The following is an 18,065-nucleotide window of genomic DNA, read 5'->3' as shown; positions in this document are numbered from 1 at the left end:
CAGTTGCCGCGGAGACGCTCGTTCCGGCGGAAGGGCGTGGCCTAGGGTCCGGTTGCCATGGCCACGGCTCCGCTTGGCGGGAGTCGGGTCGGCGCCTCAGCGGGGCCGCGCCGGCTTCGCTCGAGGAGCCCCCGGTGAGTTTCGCCTCGTGCCTCTGAGCGTGTGCAGAGCGCCCTCGGGCCGCACACCCGGGGATGGGGGGGGGCGAGAGGGGAGGGCTGCTTTTGAAAAGCGGCTCTGGACGCCCCAAGGAGGGAAGGGGCAGAGCGGGGTCACTCGGGGCGCAGGGATGGGCCTGCCAGGCCCCGGAGGGCGAGCTCCGCCTCTGGGTTCCCCAAGAAGCCCCCCCCCCCGCACTGGGGAACTGCGGTGGGGGGGGATTTCGCCCCCCCAATATTTCCATGTGGCCCCATATGGCATCCTGGAGCCCCCCCAGCCTCCCCAGGGCTGAGACTCCCCGGTCAGCGCGGAGGGTTTGGGGGGGGGCGCTGAAGCCCCTGAAGAACTGATTTAAAGGCTAGGAATAAAAAGTTGGTTGTTTCAGGGAAACCGCCCCCCCCCCCAAGCCACCGCCCCCTTTTTCGCCCTTTTGCAGCCAAGGGGCCCGGCCCTCTGTCCCCCCCCCCCGGGTACGCTGGCAGGGCCTCCCTCCCTCCCCTCCCAGCCCGAGAATTGCAGAGGGGGCCAAAGACCCCTGGGGATGGGGGGCGACGAGGGGGCCTGATGGGCCTTTCCCCACGTAAGTGAAGCTGTGGGCGCAGAAGGAGTGAGAAGGGCCCCTCCTGGTTCCTCCTTTGAGAGGCCCCGTCAGAGGAGCTGCCTGCTTGGCTGTTGGCAGCCCCGCAACCTGTTGTGCAGTTTCCTCACACTTGCGTCGTCTCTCCCAACACCCCCGCTGTGCTTTCTCACCCCGTCTGCCCGTCCGGCAGAGAGCATGAAGGCCTTCCTAAGGAGCTCGGATGGCATCTTGGCGCTCAGGCCAAAGATAACGACGATAGGAAGGCATGATGAGTCAGACATCGTTCTTAAGGTAAAGGGGACAATGGAAAGGTTCCCTGGGGGGCCTTCGTCCCTTGGGTGGGGTCACGGAGGCTTCCTGCCACCCCCTCCCCATCCCATCTCTTCCCCCTCCCTCGAATCTGTTCAAACGTCTAATCTCCAAGGAGATGCTTCGTGTTGAGCAAGGGAAGGACTCTGAACGTAGAAGGCCAGTCTTGGTCCAAGGTCCCTTTGCAGGCGCTTGCTGGCTCCAGTGAGTTCTCCCAACCCGCCTAAGAAAGTGGAAGCCAATGACAGACGTCAAATCTGCTAAACCATCCAGAGCCCCCCCCCTCCCCCTTCCAAAGCCAGTGCTGGTATACTAATTTTTGCCTCTCTGCTGCCTCGTGGTGGAAGGGAGATTTTACACCAGTCAGATTTTGGTTTCGGGCATCGGAATGTGGCATCCGCTGACTTGGATGTGTGTGAGGAAGCAGCCCAAATCTTCTTAGTGATGAAAAGGAAAAAGTTCCCCGCCTTCCTCGGGGTGGTCTTGCCTTTCGTTTGCACTTCGGATGCAGTTAGATTAAAAGTCCCCCTCCCCACTTCAGTCTCCAGGGCTGGAAGACCACCACGCCGCCCTCGAATTCAGCGACGCCGAGCACAGCTTCGTTCTTCGGGACTTCAACACCGGCAGTGGCTCCTTTGTGAATGACTGCCAGATCCAGAACGTGGCCGTGAAGGTGGGCCAGGGAGACCTCCTGCGCTTTGGCTCCACTGGGCCCACCTTCGAGCTGGTGCTGGACCACCTGCCACAGGTAAAGAAGGTGCCGAAGTTTCCGCCAAAAGGAAACGGCTTGGCCCACGCAAGGGATCACGATCATGCACACCACGGCTGCATGGCGATTTCCGGGGCTTATGGGAGCTGAAGTCCCTGTTCCTGAGCCCAATTGGGTGGAAGAAGGCCCTGCTTCTGCCCTTGAAATGTTCCTTCGGTGCCCCCAGGCTTCTTCCAACCGTTGGCCTCTGGCCTCTTGTGGTCCAGGGTTTGTGAAGGCAGAGAGGAGGGGGTCAATCACACCTGGGGGCCCTTGCGTGGATAAGGTCCCTGGGCCCCATTGGCAGCCTCGACACTCTTGCCCTGCTATGATAGCCGCTGCCCTCCCCTCCGCATGGGGTCAACTCCCCCCGTGACCTCCCCACTCGTCCAATGGGATGAAGGCCACCTGTTCATTATATTCCATACTTTTAACTGACCATCTCCCTTGGAGGGGGGTTGTGGGCGTTGTATGTAATAGGCTCAAATCCCCGCAGAGCGAGGAGGTGAGCCAGCTGAGGTTCATGGCGTCTCCCCCCCCCCCCCCCCGGGAGGGAAAAGGCTCTGGGCAGCAGACAAGATTCCTCCCGTGTCGTCCAGCAGGTGCCGTATCCTCCAGTGAATCGGCGCATTGCCTGGCCGGGCCAAATCCAGGTGGTGACAGAGGCAGCCTCCCCTCCTTCGGCAGCTGCTGCTCCTCAGTTTCCGTGGCTGCCCACTCAGCAGTCCTCACCCGCCAGCCCCAGCTGGCCCTATTCAGCAAGCGGGGCCTCACCACGCCCCCCCCTCCGAAAAAGGCCTCCGGGGAAGCGCCTGGGGCAGGACCGTCTCTTCCTCTGCCTTCTCTCCCGAGCTTTCCAGCTGGTCTCCAGCCACCCTCACAGGTATGGTGGGACTGAGCAGGGCAGCCTGTCCAGGAAGCGGTCACCGGGCCTGGAGTTTGGAGCTTCCCTTCCCTCCAGTTGTTCACGATGAGTGTGGGGAGAGGAGTGGGGGGGGGGAAGAGAGGCCCCGTGACTCTATCAATGGGCTGCCCACTTCTGTTCTCTTCCAGGCAACGGAGCCCTCCCTGGCCCTCTCGCCAGCAGCCACCCGGGGGATGTGCTGCTCAAAGAGAAGGTGAGGGAGGCCCTTCTACGCCCTTCCCCCAGGGCCAGGACTGCCAGAGAGCCCGGAGGCCCCACCCCAGGCAAGGCCCCAACTCTCAGCATCAGAGCTGGGTTGTGGGAAGCCGTTGGAGACCCATCAGCCTCAAATATTTCCATTAAAAGAAAATAGAAATCTTGCCCAGGAATCCAGACCACAGAAAAGATTGATGGGCTTGAAAAGGGGAGTTTTAGCCCAGGCAAGAACTTGAGGTCAGAGAGGGAGAAAGAGGCGGCTTCCCAAAGCTGTTTGTGGGGACCCACCGCAAGGAAGAGCGTCAGTGGGAGGGGAAAGCAGCATACGTCATTCAGGAGGGGAGGAGAGCAGGCGAGGGAGGAGGAAGAGCAGGGGGCCTGGGCAGAACCTTCCGGGGTGTGTGTGTGTGTGGCCAGGAACAGCCTTTCCTCCCTGCTCAGGCCGGGCCTTTGGGGAAGGCTCTCCGCACCAAAGATGGAGCGATCGGGCTGGATGATCTCTCAGGGGCCCCCGCGGCCATTGGTGCCGCACAGGAGTTTCCTCCCCTCAGGCTCCCGCTGCCATAAGGGAAGAGCAGCCTTGACCGCTGTTAGATGGGCAGAGGGGTTTAGCCGGGAAAGTTCCCATGGGAGGGGAGGGAGAACCTTCCAGGCGGCCCTTTTCCTCTCTTGCCGGTTGACTCACGTGGCTCCTTGTGCAGGAAGAGACCATTTTGAAACTGGGGGAGGAGATCAACCGCTTGTCCGCCTTCGAAAGCGAGTGCAGCCACAAGGACACGCTGATCGCGGAGCTCCAGCGTGAGATTTCGGCCATGAACGAGAAGGTGGTGGCAACCCTGGCCAAGAAGGACACCGAGTTCCATCAGAAGCTGGCCAGCCTGGGCAAAGAGTCCGAAGCCAAGGCCGAAGAGATCAGGAGGCTGAAGGAGCAGGTGGGCTGGCGCTACTCTGCGTGTGCGCGTGTGTCTCCTTTGCACATCCGAAACGTGCCTTGGTGGCGTGCGGGCAATGCAAGTGCCTCCTTCCAAGGGACAGGAGCCGCTGAGCTCCCTCTTCCTGCTCCCGTGTCCTCCTTCCCAGGTGACCGGCATGCAGAGAAACACCAGCGAAGTCTTGTACCACTCCCTCGCGGAGCGCGACCTGCAAATCGCCCACTGGAAGCAGGAGAACGAAGCCCTGAAGAAGAGCTATGCGCTCACCACAGGTGCCCGCTCCCTTCCGGTCCCTTCCGCTCCCTCCTCTGGGCCGCAGCCAGTGAGCAACAGGAGGAAAACCTCCCTTCCTGGCGTGGAGGCAGCCATCGTCCGTCCCGCAGAGTGGCAGGCCATGGGGAGAGAGAGCAGGCCTCAGGAAGGGGGCCAGAATGAAAGGACCCAGAGAGCCTCTTGGATGTTGCGCTCCTCCGCAGAGGGGATCTGCTCCTTCCGCTGTGGGCACGTTGTGGGTCCCACAGTGGGGGATGTCAGGGGACAGTGATGTGGCCTAAACTTTGACGAAGGCTTACCGTCCCAGATCAGTGCTGGGCTAAAGCAGGGGAGGGAGAAGCAGTGGGGAAGGGGGGGGGTCAGACATCGGGAGGCGGTGAGCTCTAGTCCCGCCCTCTCCACAAAGCCACCTGGGGGGCCCTGGGCCAGCCCCTCCCTCCCTCTCGGCCCCCAGGAAGGGAGGGACCCTCTGCAGAGCCTGGCCAAGGAAACCTCTGCTGGCCGCCTGGGAGGGGACTGAAGGGAAAGAAGGAAAGAGCACCCCCCCACTCCCCCACCCCCGACTAAGAGCATCCTGGCTTCCCAGAGGATTCCTCCTCAGAATGGAAACCAGTGAAAGAAAGAGATCCTGACAGAGGCCGCCTTTCTCCTTCCCGCTGTCTTTGACAACCCATTTCCTTCACTCACACACACACACACACTCCGCTTCCTCCTCCAGAGCTAAACCCCCCCCCCACCCCATCCCACCCCTCAACTCCCCACAGCTGGAGGCAGCTGAGCTGATGGTCCCTTTGCTGCCCCCTGCAGGGCTGGTGACCAGTTTGCAGAAGGAGACCGTCTCGAAGGAGCAGCGCCTCCAGCAGCTGAAGACGGAGACGGAGAAGCTGCGGCAGGAGAGCCGGGAGAAGGACAGCCAGCTGGCCTATGTCTCCGCCCAGGTCAGCCCTCTCCCTCCTCCAGTGCCTCCCTCCCTCCCTGGCGTGGACTCTGTCGGCCCTGCGGGTTTCACACACACACACACACACACACCCGTGCTGAGAATGGGAATGAGACGGCTGATGGTTGGGTCCCCTTCTGGAACGGCTGCCCTTCTCTGCAGGCGCCCCCCCCTCGCCCAGGGGCCCTTGGGGGCCAGCCAGGTGCTGCAGGCAGGTCCAGTCTGCCTTTGGGGGCAGGGGGTCTGTCCTCTTGCCCTGCTGAGGCCTTCCCTTCCTGCCTCCTAGTTCTCCCTCTTTCTTCACCTGGGTTTGCCTGCAGTTTCTTCTTTTCCAAGAAGTAAAATTCTAAGTTCCTTTTCCAGCTGTTGAAGTTCTGGAAGGCCTTGTTTCCCTGCCCAGCCTCCAGGACAAAAATGCAGGCCAGAGACGGAGGCCTCGTAAAACGGGTCAAGCGATTTGTAGGAAGCCAATTTAGTAAAGACATGGAGATAGCTAAATCTTTACTAGGGAAACAACTAATTTTAACTTCAGCCTCGGATTAGCAAATGAATAATAATCTGAAAGTTTGGAGATAAACTTTATTTGTAGAAAACTAGGCGTTCGTAACGTTATGAATTGATTTATGCCGCCTTGGGTTCTGATTGAATCGGGGTTCCGTGACATTTATTTAATGATCCAAAATTATTCCTAAAGACCACAGTTGCCTGAATCTTCCGAGGTGTCTTTTGAGGGCACAAACTGTTTTCCTGGCTCTGGAGATGCCGGTGTGGATGGCTGAGACTGCAGGCTGGGACCCCCCGGAGCCCTCGGGGAACCGGCCAGGGAAACGCTCCTGTGCCCCACACTGTTTTAGAACGGGTGTGTCGGCCATTATCAGTTGCCTTTGCTACTGTTTGCCATGGGAGGGGCCCAATTGCACGGATTGTGTACGCAGAGCTAGAAAACCGACTGGGAACCTGCTAGCTTGATCCACGGGGCTGTTCAAAGGCCCCCTTCCTGGGAAAAAGGAAAGCCACAGCTCCGCCCCTTTCACACCTGGGCAGGTAAAGGAGCCTCTTGGCTGGAGCCTTTTTGTCTCCCGTGGAAGGAGTCTTTTACAGGTCAAAGGGGGGGGAGAACCTCTCCTCTTGAAAGCGAGGGCTTAGCATCCCACAGGGGCACCAAACCAATTCTGGAAGCTTTGGGGAACGAAAAGGACTGAGAGAGAGAGAGAGAGAGAGAGTGTGTGTGTGTGTGTGTGTGTGTGTGTGTCTCTGGTCTGTCTCTGGTCTGTCTCTGGTCCTGTCCTCCTCTGGTCTGGTCTGTCCTCCTCTGGTCTGGTCTGGTCTGTCCTCCTCTGGTCTGGTCTGGTCTGGTCTGGTCTGGTCTGGTCTGGTCTGGTCTGGTCTGGTCTGGTCTGGTCTGGTCTGGTCTGGTTGGTCTGGTCTGTCGAGAGGAAGCCGGAAGGAGCAAAGGCTGGCCATCTAGTAGAACTTTGGAAAGGGGCCCTTGCAATGAGACCCCCCCATAACCCTGCAGGTCTTCAAGGCATGGGGCTGGGGGTTCCCTAATGCTTCTGGCTCGGTCAGTCCCTGGCCCCCTTCCCGCCCCTCCTGCCTTGGTCCGGAGATGTCCAGAGGCGGCTGAAAGTGCCAGCGTGATTGGGAGGATTGGAGGAGGGGTGGGAGAAAGCCTCCTCCCTGGGTTTCCTGTTGGGGTCTTCCATATCCTGCGCCAGGCCTTCCCCTCTGCCGGCTGACCGCCTCTCCCCCCCTCCCTCCCCTTGCTGTCCTTTGCAGTGCTCTAGAGTTAAAGCAGAGGCCAAGCGGGAACTCAGGGACAGAGACCTAAGTGCCCGTCAGAGTGTGAGTCAGCCCTCCCGTCTTTTCACCTGCGCCTGGCGCAGCTCTCCGAAGCCCCTCCCTTTAGAGGAGACCCTTCCACCCAACCCTTCCACCTAGTCCATGCCGCTTCCTGGTTCCTTTTCTTCGGCCGAGGGCAGCTGGGCTCACTCAGACTTCCGGCTGCTTCTCCCAGGCTCCTTCCTCGGCTTAGAAGGGCCCCTGCCCTGGGGGGGGGGGGCTCCCCCCCTCCTCGCACGCTGAGTCTTCCTCTTCTTGTCCTGGGCCCTCTGGCCCCTGATCACGGGAAGAGCAGGCATCTCAACCACAACTAACCTCCGTTACCTTTATTTACCTTTATTGGTGCAAAGGTGGAAACCGCTGACTTTGGGCTGCTGTAACCTCCTAATTTTGCCTCGCCTAGGAAGGCTCCCCCTACCCTCCTTACGCACTAACCGGGCCCCTCGGTCGCCAAAGCCAGCGGGGTCCCTGGCCCCTGACACACACGCACCCCCTCCTGTGCCATTGCAGCGGATCGCAGAGCTGGAGCTGCAGGCCGGCCAGGCCAAGGAGGAGGCGAAGAGACACTGCGCAGAGCAGGAGGCCCTGAGCCGGAGGCTGGCCGAAGCCACCAAAGTGAGCAGGGAGGGGGGCTGGGGCCCTGGGAAGGGAGGAGCCCCTGCCCTGCGCGGCCTCACTCTTCCTGCTTCCCCCCCCCCCACCTTCCCTCAGGCCGAAGGGGAGCTGAAGCAGGAGGCGGAGAGGCGGGCCCAGCAGGTGCAGGAGTTGGGCCGCCGGGAGCGTCTCCTGCGCTCGGAGATGGAACAGGCGGAGGCTCAGGTACGCCAGGGGCCCCTCCCGCCCCTCCCCCACCCACGGGGGTCCCCTCGCCCGGCTGCCTGCCTCGCATTTGGGGGATTCCCCCTCCCCACTCGGGCCTTCCTCTTGCTCTGGGCTGACCTGAGGTGTGGGGGGGGGGGAAACGACGCCCCCAGCCAGGCTGACCCTGCAAGCAGGGCTGGGGGGCGATGGGGGGGGGCATCTTCCTCCTGCCATTTAACTCTGATGCTCCCAGGCGCAGCGTTTCCGGGACCAGGTGCTGAAGGCCCTCTTTCCCGACCCTCCCAGGAAGCCTCTGACTGATGAGCAGGTAACAGCCTCGCCTTGGATGGGGGGGGGGGGAAGGGGGGCGCCAGGTCCCTGTTTAGCAGAACCCAATCCTGCCCATCAGGAAGATCAGAGGCCCCTCCAACTTTCTCCCCCCTTCCCCACCAGATTGTGGAGGGGCTCCACCCAGATGCAGGAGAGCCAGCGGGGTCCGAGCAGAGGGAGGCAGGGCTGCAGAAGGAAGTGCAGACGAGGGGCCTGGAGATGGAGAAGCTCTCCTCCAACCTGGCCCTGCTGAAGAACTCGCTCGATGGATTCCAGGTCTCCCCCCCCCTCCCATCCCCCGGTCCCTGCCCTAAAGAGCTGGGGGGGGGGGACTTTATTTTGCCCAGCTGCCCGTGGGACAAACGGGGCTCTCAGGATTTGAGCCTCCTCCCTCTGGGGCAGGGGTGGCCCTCGCTGGCTGCAGCGTGGACACCGTCCCTTGGCCTGGGGGGGAGGGGGAGTTCCCGATGACCCTGCCGTGCCCATTCAGAGGGTCTCCACCCCCTCCCCCTCCCTCTTTCCCTGCCCCAGGAGTTCCTGAAGACCTCTTTCTCGGCCAAGAGCCTAAAGGGGGCCATCAGCCAGCTGCAGAGCCTTCCCCCTCTGGCCCCCCTGGCGGCAGGAATCCAAGGCTCCCTGGCCCGCATCTTCTACAGCGTCCTGGGCTGGGTGGAAGCACTGGAGTCTCTGCTCCGGAACATGGGCATTGATGCCCCGCCTGGCGACGCAGGTCCGTCTCCCCCTCTCTTCCGGCCGAAAGGCCACCCGGGCCGCAGAAGAAGGCAAGGGGGGATGTGGAGGGCCAGGGCCCCCCACAGTTGGCCAGGGAGGAGTCCCTTTGTGGGGGGCAGGCAGGGCCAAGCGTGAAGGACCCCCCCCCTCCCAGAAACCCAAGCAGCAGGCAGGCTGGGTCGGAGCTGGGCCTCCAAGGGGAGGAAGCAGGAAGGGTGGGCAGCACGGGCCATGCTCGCCCAGGCCTTTGTAGGGACCCAACTTCACACAGGCCTGGTCTCAGGACTCCACCCCACACACCCCCCGCCCCCCCATACGTGGACGCCAGGCCTCAGCGCTGCCCTCCCTCCTGCCAGGAATGGCCGCCTACATGAAGCAGCTGCTGGACCAGCACCACGGCGTGACGGGGCAGCTCCAGGCCTTGCAGGTGAGAGCCAGGCCCCTGGGAGCAGGGCAGCTGCCGCTGTGTGGCTGGTCCTTCAGCCCCTCTGAGGGTGCGGCTTTCCCCCTGCAGGGTCAGCTGCGGAGGGCGGAGGAGTCCCAGCACGCCACCCCTGCGGGAGAAGCTGAAGGAGCTGAAGGAGCAGCTGGAGGGGGAGTCCCAGGCCAGGGAGAGGGAGATCCAGGAGGAAGGGAAACAGCAGAGGGAGGTGAGCTGAAGGGGGAGGGGGGGGCTCCCCTGTTAGGACAGGGGTGCTTCTGAGGCAGACCCACAGGAGAGGCTCCCTTTGCCCCCAGGCCCTGGCCAGGAGGGCCACCCTGGAAGCAGCCCAGCTGAAAGAAGCCCTGGAGGAGGAGAGGAAGAGGGGCCGCCTCTTGGAAGCAGAAGTGAAGGAACTCTCCCAGGTGGGTGCCAGGGCATTTGTGCCCCTCCCATCGCTGGAAGGAGGGCGGCACAGAGGCAGAGGAGGAGGAGGAGGAGGAGGAGGAGGAGGAAGCACCTCAGGGGGGGTGGGGTGGCAGCCTCTGAGCCTGGGTTTGTGCTCCAGAGCAGCCGGAAGAAATGGGCATCCCGTGCAAGCAGGATGGGCAGCGGGGGGCCCTCTGCAGGCCCTGAGTGTGTGTGTGTGTGTGTGTGTGTGTGTGTGTGTGTGTGTGAGACCTTCCTGGGCCTTCCCACCCAGGGACAGAAGTGACCCACACGGGCTGTGTGTGTGTGGGGGGGGGGTGTCTGTGCAAATAGAGGCTATCCAGGGCAGCACTGGTAGGGAAGGACACAGGTGGTCCTCCACTTAGGACCACGATTGAGCCCAGACGTCATGTGGCTAAGCGAGAAATTGGTCAAGTGGGCTTTGTCCCATTTTACGACCTTTCTTGCCACGTTTGTTAAGTGGATCACTGCAGTTGTTACATTAATAACACCGCCATTGCAACGGTTGTGACTGTGGAAAACAGCACTTTTCCCGGTGTCCTTGTGACTTTGAACAGCCCCTGTTCTTGCTTCAACCGTGTGAGTTCAACGTCCGACCAACTGTTGTAGGTCGAGGACGGCCTGCATTGCCTTCCCTTTGTTGCAGGGGGAGTGGGGGGGGGGGGGGAAGCCGGCTGCCTGTGCTGGACGTCCTGCGGCCGTTTTTCAGACCCTGGCTGGCCCCGCCTGGCCCTTCCCCACCCACCTTCCTTTCCCCTCCCTGCCTTGCAGGCGATGGAAGGGCAGAGGGCCCTGGAGAGGACGCTGGACGCCCGGGTGAAGGAGAGCCTGGGCTCTCTGGAAGATGCCAAGAGGGGGAAGGTAACTGGGGGGAGCCCGGGCTCTTCCGGGGCAGCGTAACTGGGGGGAGGGCGGGCCACGCCCAGTGGTGCCCCCCTGCCTCTTCCCTTGGCCAGGCCACGGCGGAAGAGAAGCTCTCGGCCTGGGAGAGGCGGCTGCAGGGCCTGGAGGCCGAGGCTGAGTCGCTGAGGCAGAAGCACCAGCGGGAGATCTCGGAGTACCAGGAGCAGGTCAAGCAGCACGCCAGGACCATCGTGCAGCTGGAGAGGAGGCTGCCCAGCACTGCCCCACAGCCGCCGGAGGAGGAAGGCGGGCTCCGTCCGAGAGGTCAGTCCGTGCGGAGGCTCCCCAGGCCACCCCGGTGCCCCCTTGGCAAGAGGGTGGGGGTCTCCCTTGTTTTCCCTCGGGCTGTTTTGCACCGAAACCCCAAGGGGAATGAGGGGAGCCAAAGCCTCCAGGGGGTGAAGTCCTTGGCCTAGAAGGGGCAGGAAGGGGCTTTTGAAACCCCACATCTGCCTTTCACAGCTTCCATGGCGGCTGCTTCGCTCCAGGCTGGTCTTGAACCTGACTGGGGAGGCCCGGAGGTTCCCCTCGGAGCTTCCAGGGGGGGCCACAAACAGAAAGCCTGCGCTGTTTTTGAAGGGACTCCCGCGCAGTCCCCCCTTTTCCCCAAAGTTGCTCAGTTCATTTTGGCCTCAGTCCTCTGTTCTGAGGAAGCCTCCCTGGGACTCTCTAGCCACCCCTCCCCTTGCACTGCCCATGGTCCAGGGGCTGAGCCCCCCTCGCACCCACCTCTCCCCAGCCGCCCTGGCTCAGAGTTGGCCTCTCTGAAAGAAAGAGCCCTCCGGGGAATTTGGGGCTCATGAATGTTTGGGAAGGGGCTTCTCTCGGGCTGACTCAAGTTAACAGCCGGGGCTTAAAGGAAGACCCTCCCCAGAGCTTTGAGCTCGTCCCGATGGGAAAAGCCAAGGGGGCGCAGAGGTTAGAGTGCAGCACTGCAGGCCACTTCAGCTGACTGCTAGTTCTGCAGTTCAGCGGTTCTAATCTCACCGGCTCAGGGTTGACTCAGCCTTCCATCCTTCCGAGGTGGGTGAAATGAGGACCCGGATTGTTGTTGGGGGAAAAATATGCTGACTCTGTAAACTGCTTAGAGAGGGCTGAAAGGCCTATGAAGCGGGATATAAGTCTAACTGCTATTGCTAAATGCTATTGCTAAAATCGAAGTGGCTTTTCTCGGAAACGTTTCCTGCAACTTCTTTTTTTCCCTCCCTCCCTCCAGAAACGAAGAAGGATCCTTGCAAGCCCCCCTCGCCTTCCCCCCTGGGGCTCTGCCCCATGGACGGCTTCCACGCTTTCCTGAAGTAAGTTGGGCCTTCGCTCCCTTCCTTGTTTGCTGGTTGCACAGCAGAGCCGGAAGGGGAGGAAACCGGGGAAAGGATTTCCATGGGGTGGGAGGGGTATCCAGACACCCCCCCCCCCCCCTCCGGGCTGTTTCTGCTCCAGGCCTGCTCTCACTTTGGGCAGCCGAAGAGGGGAAAGGACCTCCGGGAGGGAGGAGGTGGGGGAGGCTTCACTTAACGGAGGGCGTCTGGGCCTCCCCAACCCCGCCACTAAAACGGAGCCTGCCCTTCTCCCTCCCCCCTCCCGCCTTTGTTCTCCTTCAGGGAGGAGCTGGCGGAGGCCAAGCAGGAGATCCAGGCCAACCAGGCGGTCATCGCGGAGCTCAAGAGGGAGCTTTGCCAGGCCAGAGCCACGATGTCCGACGTGATCGGTTTGTGACACGCGTGTCGCTTGGGACACAGATCCTTAACGTCTCCCGCCCAGCCGCTGCCTTCTTGTGCTTGAGTTTTTATTAAAGTTTATGAGGAGGCAAAAACAGAGAGAACGGGAGAGCTAGAAAGGCGAGGGAAGGGCGGAAAGAAAAAGAGAAGGAGAGGGGAGAGAGAGAAAGACCCCTGGTGGCCTCTGGCTTCTCCCAGAGCAGCAGAGCACAAAAAGGAGGATAAAACCTCAAAACTTCCCCTTTGGGTCTCTTGGCTTTCCCAGCCGTCTCTCTTGAGAACAAAACCAGACTCAGCCCCCAGATCAAGGCTTCCCATCTCATCCAGCGTCCAGCAGGGAGTCCAGAGTCCCTTTCCAAGTAGGAAATTCCTCTCTCTCGCCCCAAAAGGTTTTGCCCTCCCCACCGTCTTTTTTTGGGGGGGGGGGGGGGTTGCTGGAAATCCAAGTCCAGAAGAGCCCAGGGAGAAAAGCCGGCCGATGGGACCCCGGGGGTGTGGGGGCCAGGCTCCGGGGACTAAGGGAGCCCCCCCCCCCCACTCCTCCCCCCCCCATTCCCTCTCCGCAGGGGAGCTGAGTGAGAAGCAGAAGGCGGAGCTGGAGGAGAAGAGGGGCCTCGTGCAGAGCCAGGCCCGAGAACTCGGCCTCCTGCGGGAGAAGCTGTCGGAGTCCTCCAGGATGCTGGGCCAGAGGGAGAACCACCTCCAAGCCACCACCCAGGAGCTGAAGTGAGGGGCCTCCCAGAGATCCTAGCCACCCCGTTTCCCCCCCCCCAACTGCCCCCGAGGCTTTGGGGCTGCAGGCGGCTTCTCTCCTACACTGGCAGTCCTCCGCTTAACAACGGCCCTTCGTTTAGCGGCCCTTTGAAGGCCCTGGAAAAAGGGGGACTTCCGCCCTTAGGGCCGCTGCAGCTTCCCCCGCCTGAGCAAAAGGGGGAGGGGCAGGGGCCTCCGGGAGGGTCTCTTCCCTCCGTCACGGCTGCCTCCTCTGCCGCAGGAGGGCCCGGGAGAAGGCGAAGGAGCTGCTGGAGGAGGCGAAGGCCGCCCAGAGGGCCAGGCTTCTGCAGCACAAGGGCGTGCAGACTGCGGGGGCCCTGCAGGACCAGCCCCACCCGGCTGCCAAGGCAAGTGGGGGTGGAGGGGCTGACGGGGGTTCTCCCTGCCCAGCCAATGTTTCCCTCTCGCCTGTATGCCAGCCTCAAGTTCTCTCCTGGCCGGTTGTGGCTCTAATGGCTAAGGAGGGGCCCCCAAGGCAGCTTGTGGGAGGGAAGAGAGCAACATGTGGCTGCTCTACCTCCCCCGCCCCCCCTCCCCAGGCACCCCTCTTCTCCCTTCACAAGGCGGCTGGGGGAGGGGCTTCTCACAGAGGCCCTTTCTCAGCCCCAGGAAGCATCCAACGGGCCCCTCTGGCCTGGGGGAGCCTCTGGTGGTGGCCTGGGGGAGCCGCAGGAGCCCTGCAGCCAGCTTGCCCGAAGGAGCGCCCACTCCCCCCCCCCCCCCCGCGCCTTGTGCCTCCCGGCTCGAGCAGGGCGTGCTGAGGGTCGGTGGGGGTGTCTCTGTGCTTCCAGGAGCCCCCCCTCTTGTCCCTGGCCGACCTGGGGGCCCGGTGCAAAGGCTCCCGCCACGAGGAGGTCATCCTTCGGCAGAAGGAGACCCTGGCCGAGCTGCGCAAGAAGCTCCGGAAACTGGAGAAGGGTGAGTCGGGGGCTTGGCTGGTGCTGCTCCCCTCTTTTGAGATGCAGCCGAGGCTTTCTTTTGGGTGGGGGGGGGGCTGCCCAGGATGGCACGCTAGGAAACAGGCAGGCAGGAGCTTCCCTCAGGCCCCACTTGAAGACTCCAACTCCCAGAACTCCTCAGCCGGCTGAGTCTCCAAGGGGCCACGTGGGGGAAAGCGACTTTTCAGTGAATTTTCTCCCCCGCTCACCTCGGCTACTGCAGTACGGAGTCTACTTTTGGGGAGGGGGGCTCCATCCTCACTCCGAGTGCTTTCAGAGCAATGCAAGGGTGCAGCCGCCCCACTCTCCCCCAGGGGAGACCCCTGGCTGCTCGGCCTCCAGGGTCCCGCTTGGCCCTTCCTTGGGTTCTTCCGGTCTTTCCCAAAGGCTCAGAGTGGGAGAGCTCGGCCAACGCCGGCCCTGAGCCCCGAAGGGCCCTTCGGACACGGCGGTGGGACCGTGAGGAAGATGGCGGGAAGGCCTCGGCCCGGCTCTCCCCTTCAGCCACAGCCTTCCTCGCCTCCACCGTGGCCCCCTCTTCCCTCCTGCAGAGGCCAGAAGCTCGGAGCCACTCCTGGTCGTGCAGAGAGGGCCGGCAGAGAAGCCAGAGCAGGCGAGGGAGAAGGACCCGGTGGCGGTGCTGACGGTGGCCATGGGTGCCCACCAGGTAATCTGAGTGCCCGGGGGGGTGGGGGGCGTCCTGGGGCTGGGCTCCTTCCCCAGACGGGCAGGGCTGCAGGCGGGAGTGCCCGGGGGCCCTGCTTCAGCAGCTCTCGCTCTCTTTCCTCCCTCGGAGCCTCCAGCCGGGCCCTCCAGCTTCGACCCCAACGAGGCCACTGAGAGGAACGCCAGGCTGGAGATGGCGGAGGCGCTGGACCTCAGCGAGAACCTGGTAAGGAGGAAAGCGGGGGGGGGGGCTGCCGGTGTGGGCCCCCCCAGCGTCCGCGGGCCTCGCAGGCTCCGTGCGCCAGGCAGGCCCTTCCGGGGACTCACCCCTCCTCCCTCCCCTCCTCCCCCCCCCAGTACCTCAGCCTCGTGCGGGGCCTCTCCAGCCTGATGGAGGTGGAGCAGCTGATGGGCTTGCGGACGCTCAAGCACCTGCCCCAGGCCGAGCGGCAGAAGGTGGGCCTGCTGCGCCACAAGGACCTGGACCTGCTGCTGGACAGGATCGGGAAGCTGAAGAGCCGCCTGGAGAGGAAGGAGTCCCTGCTGAAGGAGTACGAGGAGGAGCCGGAGGAGCAGGGGGGCTCCGGGCCCTTCAGGTACCGGCCCTGGAAGGAGGAGCGGGGGGGGGGGGAGGAGGCGGGATGCTCAGCCGGGAGGGGCCCCAGGGCTTGGGGGAAGGCGAGTGTGGGGGGGGAGGTTTCTCTGGGGGGGAGCTCAGCCCCTCCCTCTGGCTGCACGCAGGGGCAAGAGGCACAGCCTGCAGGCCTGCCAGTCGGAGGTGGCCAGGCTGTCCGACCAGGTGCACCGGGACGCGGAGGAGAAGGCGCTGCTGAAGGAGGCGCTGGAGAGGGTGCGGCTGCAGCTGAGCAAGGAGAAGAGGATGAACAAGGCCCTCAAGAGGCCCAAGGTAGCGGGGGCCACCGGGGACCGGCAGAAGCGACAATAAACCAGGCTTGTGTGCCACCCGACTGGGGCCGCGTGCCCGTCTCCCTCCCCCCCCCCCCCCGGGAAGGGCTGGGCGGAGGGGGCGAGGTGGGCATCAAACCTGAAGGCTGGCAGCCATTGAGGGATGACTCTCGGGGTCTGAGATGCCAGGTGGGGAGGCTGGGTGGGCAGCAACCCCTCCCCAATTGGAGGCAGGGGAAGAGCCCCCGTCCCCCTCGAAGGAGGCGAGACGGTTGGTGCCTGAAGTGGCTTCTGGAGCCCTGCGGTTGCCCTGCTGCCCCCAAAAGCTCTGGCGGCATTGACACCCCCCCCAAAAAAAAATAAGGACCCCCGCCCGGCTCAGGCTTGGGGAGACACCACCCCCCCCGTAGCCAGCATGGCCCCCTCCAACCCTCAGGCAGGACGGGGGAACCAACGGTTGTGGCGGTCAGGATGCCCGTGCCGCCCTGCCTTTCCTCAGGCGCCCCCCCCTCCCTGCCTTTTGCAGACCCCAGCCCCCAGGAAGCCGCCCTGCGAGAGTCCGAAGGCAGCCGAGGGCCCGAGGGAGGCCTGCAGACCCCGAGTGCCTTGCAGCGGCTGGGCCTAGGCGGCCTCTTCTCTGGAGCCCTGCGGGGCAGGAACGCTCCTGCCGCCACTGTAAATAGGAGAAACAAAGAGGATCTATTTTGTAACTACGGGCAGCCAGGACCCCCCAAACCCCACCCCGGATACCCCGGATACCCTCGAATGTGGGAAAGGCACCAGAGGTGCCACGGCTGAAGGATAAAAGGCTCTCTCGCCCTGCTACCCGAGTGTCTCAGCTGGTGTCTTTGGGGGGGGGGGGCTCATGGCCACTGGAGGGGGGGGAGGGGGGGACCCTAATTCACCATGAGCAAGTGGGGCTGGGGGGCTGTTTTATGGGGACTATGGGGGTGGCACGATAGCCAAGTTGGGGGCGGGTGATGGGATTTCACAGAGACCCCCGAGAGGTTTTCCTGGGTGGAAGCAGAGACCTTGCTCCTCCTAGAACATTTCTGGACTTCCAGGCCAACGGTTGGCTTCTCAGGATGAACCAGGGTTGCCTAAAGCCCCCCCTGGACACTTGGGAGGAGGGTGGGGGGGGAGAGGCTGCCTTTGTTTCTAAAATGGGGTGAAAGCCGGCATCTGGGAGCGCCAGGATTCCCGAGCTCGGTTCAGACGTGGATTCCCAAGCAAACCAGGCCCAGCCAGCGCAGCCGATGGCAGGAGGGGATCCAGGGGGATTGTGCCTGCTGCCAAGAAGAGGGCAGTGCGGGTTGGAGGGCAACCCAGGCCGAGCAAGGGGGGAGGAGGAGGAGGGGGCTCTGGCTGCTGCAGCCCCTCCCAGCGTCCCCTCCGGTCCCTCTGGAAAGGCCTGAGGCTGGGAAGGAGGCTGGCCAGAGCCCACAGCAGGCCCCCCCCCACCTCCTCAGGCCTCTCGGCCCAAGGCAAACCTGGTCTGGGCCAAAAGGCCGGTCAGCCGTCCAGTTCTCCCGCGTCTCCAGCCACCCAGCCAGCCCTCAGGAGGCAGAAGAGGAGCCTCTGCAGAAGCTCCCCCAGGAGACGGAAGGGCCTCCCTGGCACCTTCGCCCTCAGCGCTGCCTCCTTCCTGGGAAGCCGGCCCTGGCGGCAGTGCTGCTCTGCCCCCCACCGAAGGAGGCTGGAGAGGGGGGGCAGCATTTCACCCCTCACGTGGCCTCGTGGCCCCTGCGCTGCTTGGGACCCTCACGCTCCCCACACGGAGAGGCTCGTCCGCGGGGGCTGAGAAAGAGGGAACAGCAGCGGCCTCCGTTCAAGACCCCAGACGTCCGTCCAGGGCAAAACGGCAACACCCCCCACACCCCCCCCCCAAGTATCTTTCTTTTGAGTGGAAAAAGGGAAACGGGCCCCTTATGCGGAATTTGTCCCAGAATTGGTCCCCCCCCTCCCTCCGCTTCCTCTTCTCTGCCCCCGTTTCTACCTTCAGCCTGAAAGCATCTGGGCCAGGCACTGCTTTCCTTAGCTTTCCCTTCCCAGGAGGTTCCCCCACAGCTGCACAGGAGGGTCTCCGAGGGGTCCGTAGCTAAAAGGGCCCTCCTTGGCCTGGGCCCTTTCCTCCCTCCCGAGTGGGGCAGCCGGCTTCCAAAGGTAAGAGAAGTGGGGCTCCCCTCCTCCCCTCCACGCTTCTTTTTCAGGTTCACTGAGAGCCAACAGATGTGCTCAGGAGAGGCTTGGGCCAAATAGTGAAACTTAACTATTAAGGAGCCAGGAAGAAGAATCCGCGTGGGTTTATTGTAAAGAAGCTTTGGGTTTCCTCAGGGTTTTCACCACTTTTATGCCTGAGTTTGAGTTTTAATTTTGGAGAAACTCTCAGTGGGCCTCTCTCACCCGGCACTTTCGGTAGCTGCCTATAATAAACAACTGTCTATTTACTATCTGCTGCTTGAAGACGGGGAGGCTGTGTTCCCATAAGGCTGCCGGGGGGGGGGGGATGCTCTGTGCAGAGGATGC

At 62.9% G+C, this 18,065-nt stretch overlaps 1 protein-coding gene across 1 annotated transcript; it reads left to right on the top strand.

Annotated features, from left to right (window-relative positions):
- The first annotated feature begins 22 nt into the window (after positions 1–22).
- On the top strand, positions 23–16,359 carry FHAD1 (forkhead associated phosphopeptide binding domain 1). The gene is given in 31 exon segments (XM_087702469.1): positions 23–134; positions 930–1,030; positions 1,590–1,796; positions 2,399–2,602; positions 2,604–2,679; positions 2,850–2,914; positions 3,618–3,848; positions 3,997–4,120; positions 4,929–5,059; positions 6,838–6,903; positions 7,411–7,515; positions 7,612–7,719; positions 7,955–8,029; positions 8,155–8,307; positions 8,563–8,761; positions 9,120–9,190; positions 9,278–9,316; positions 9,318–9,413; positions 9,502–9,609; positions 10,406–10,495; positions 10,591–10,801; positions 11,754–11,835; positions 12,139–12,245; positions 12,822–12,981; positions 13,250–13,376; positions 13,821–13,947; positions 14,519–14,634; positions 14,764–14,859; positions 14,991–15,229; positions 15,375–15,540; positions 16,066–16,359. Coding segments are annotated over 30 exon segments (3,774 nt in total). The 5' UTR covers positions 23–134; positions 930–934; the 3' UTR covers positions 16,165–16,359.
- The last annotated feature ends 1,706 nt before the right edge of the window (positions 16,360–18,065 follow it).

This window comes from Thamnophis sirtalis, unplaced genomic scaffold (genome assembly GCF_051295495.1).
Source record: "Thamnophis sirtalis isolate CommonGarterSnake01/CBP01778 unplaced genomic scaffold, rThaSir2_p1.2 scaffold_15, whole genome shotgun sequence".
Taxonomy (NCBI): Eukaryota; Metazoa; Chordata; class Lepidosauria; order Squamata; family Natricidae; genus Thamnophis; species Thamnophis sirtalis.
Note: the sequence above shows the minus strand (reverse complement) of the source record. Positions and strands in the feature narration are given on the sequence as shown.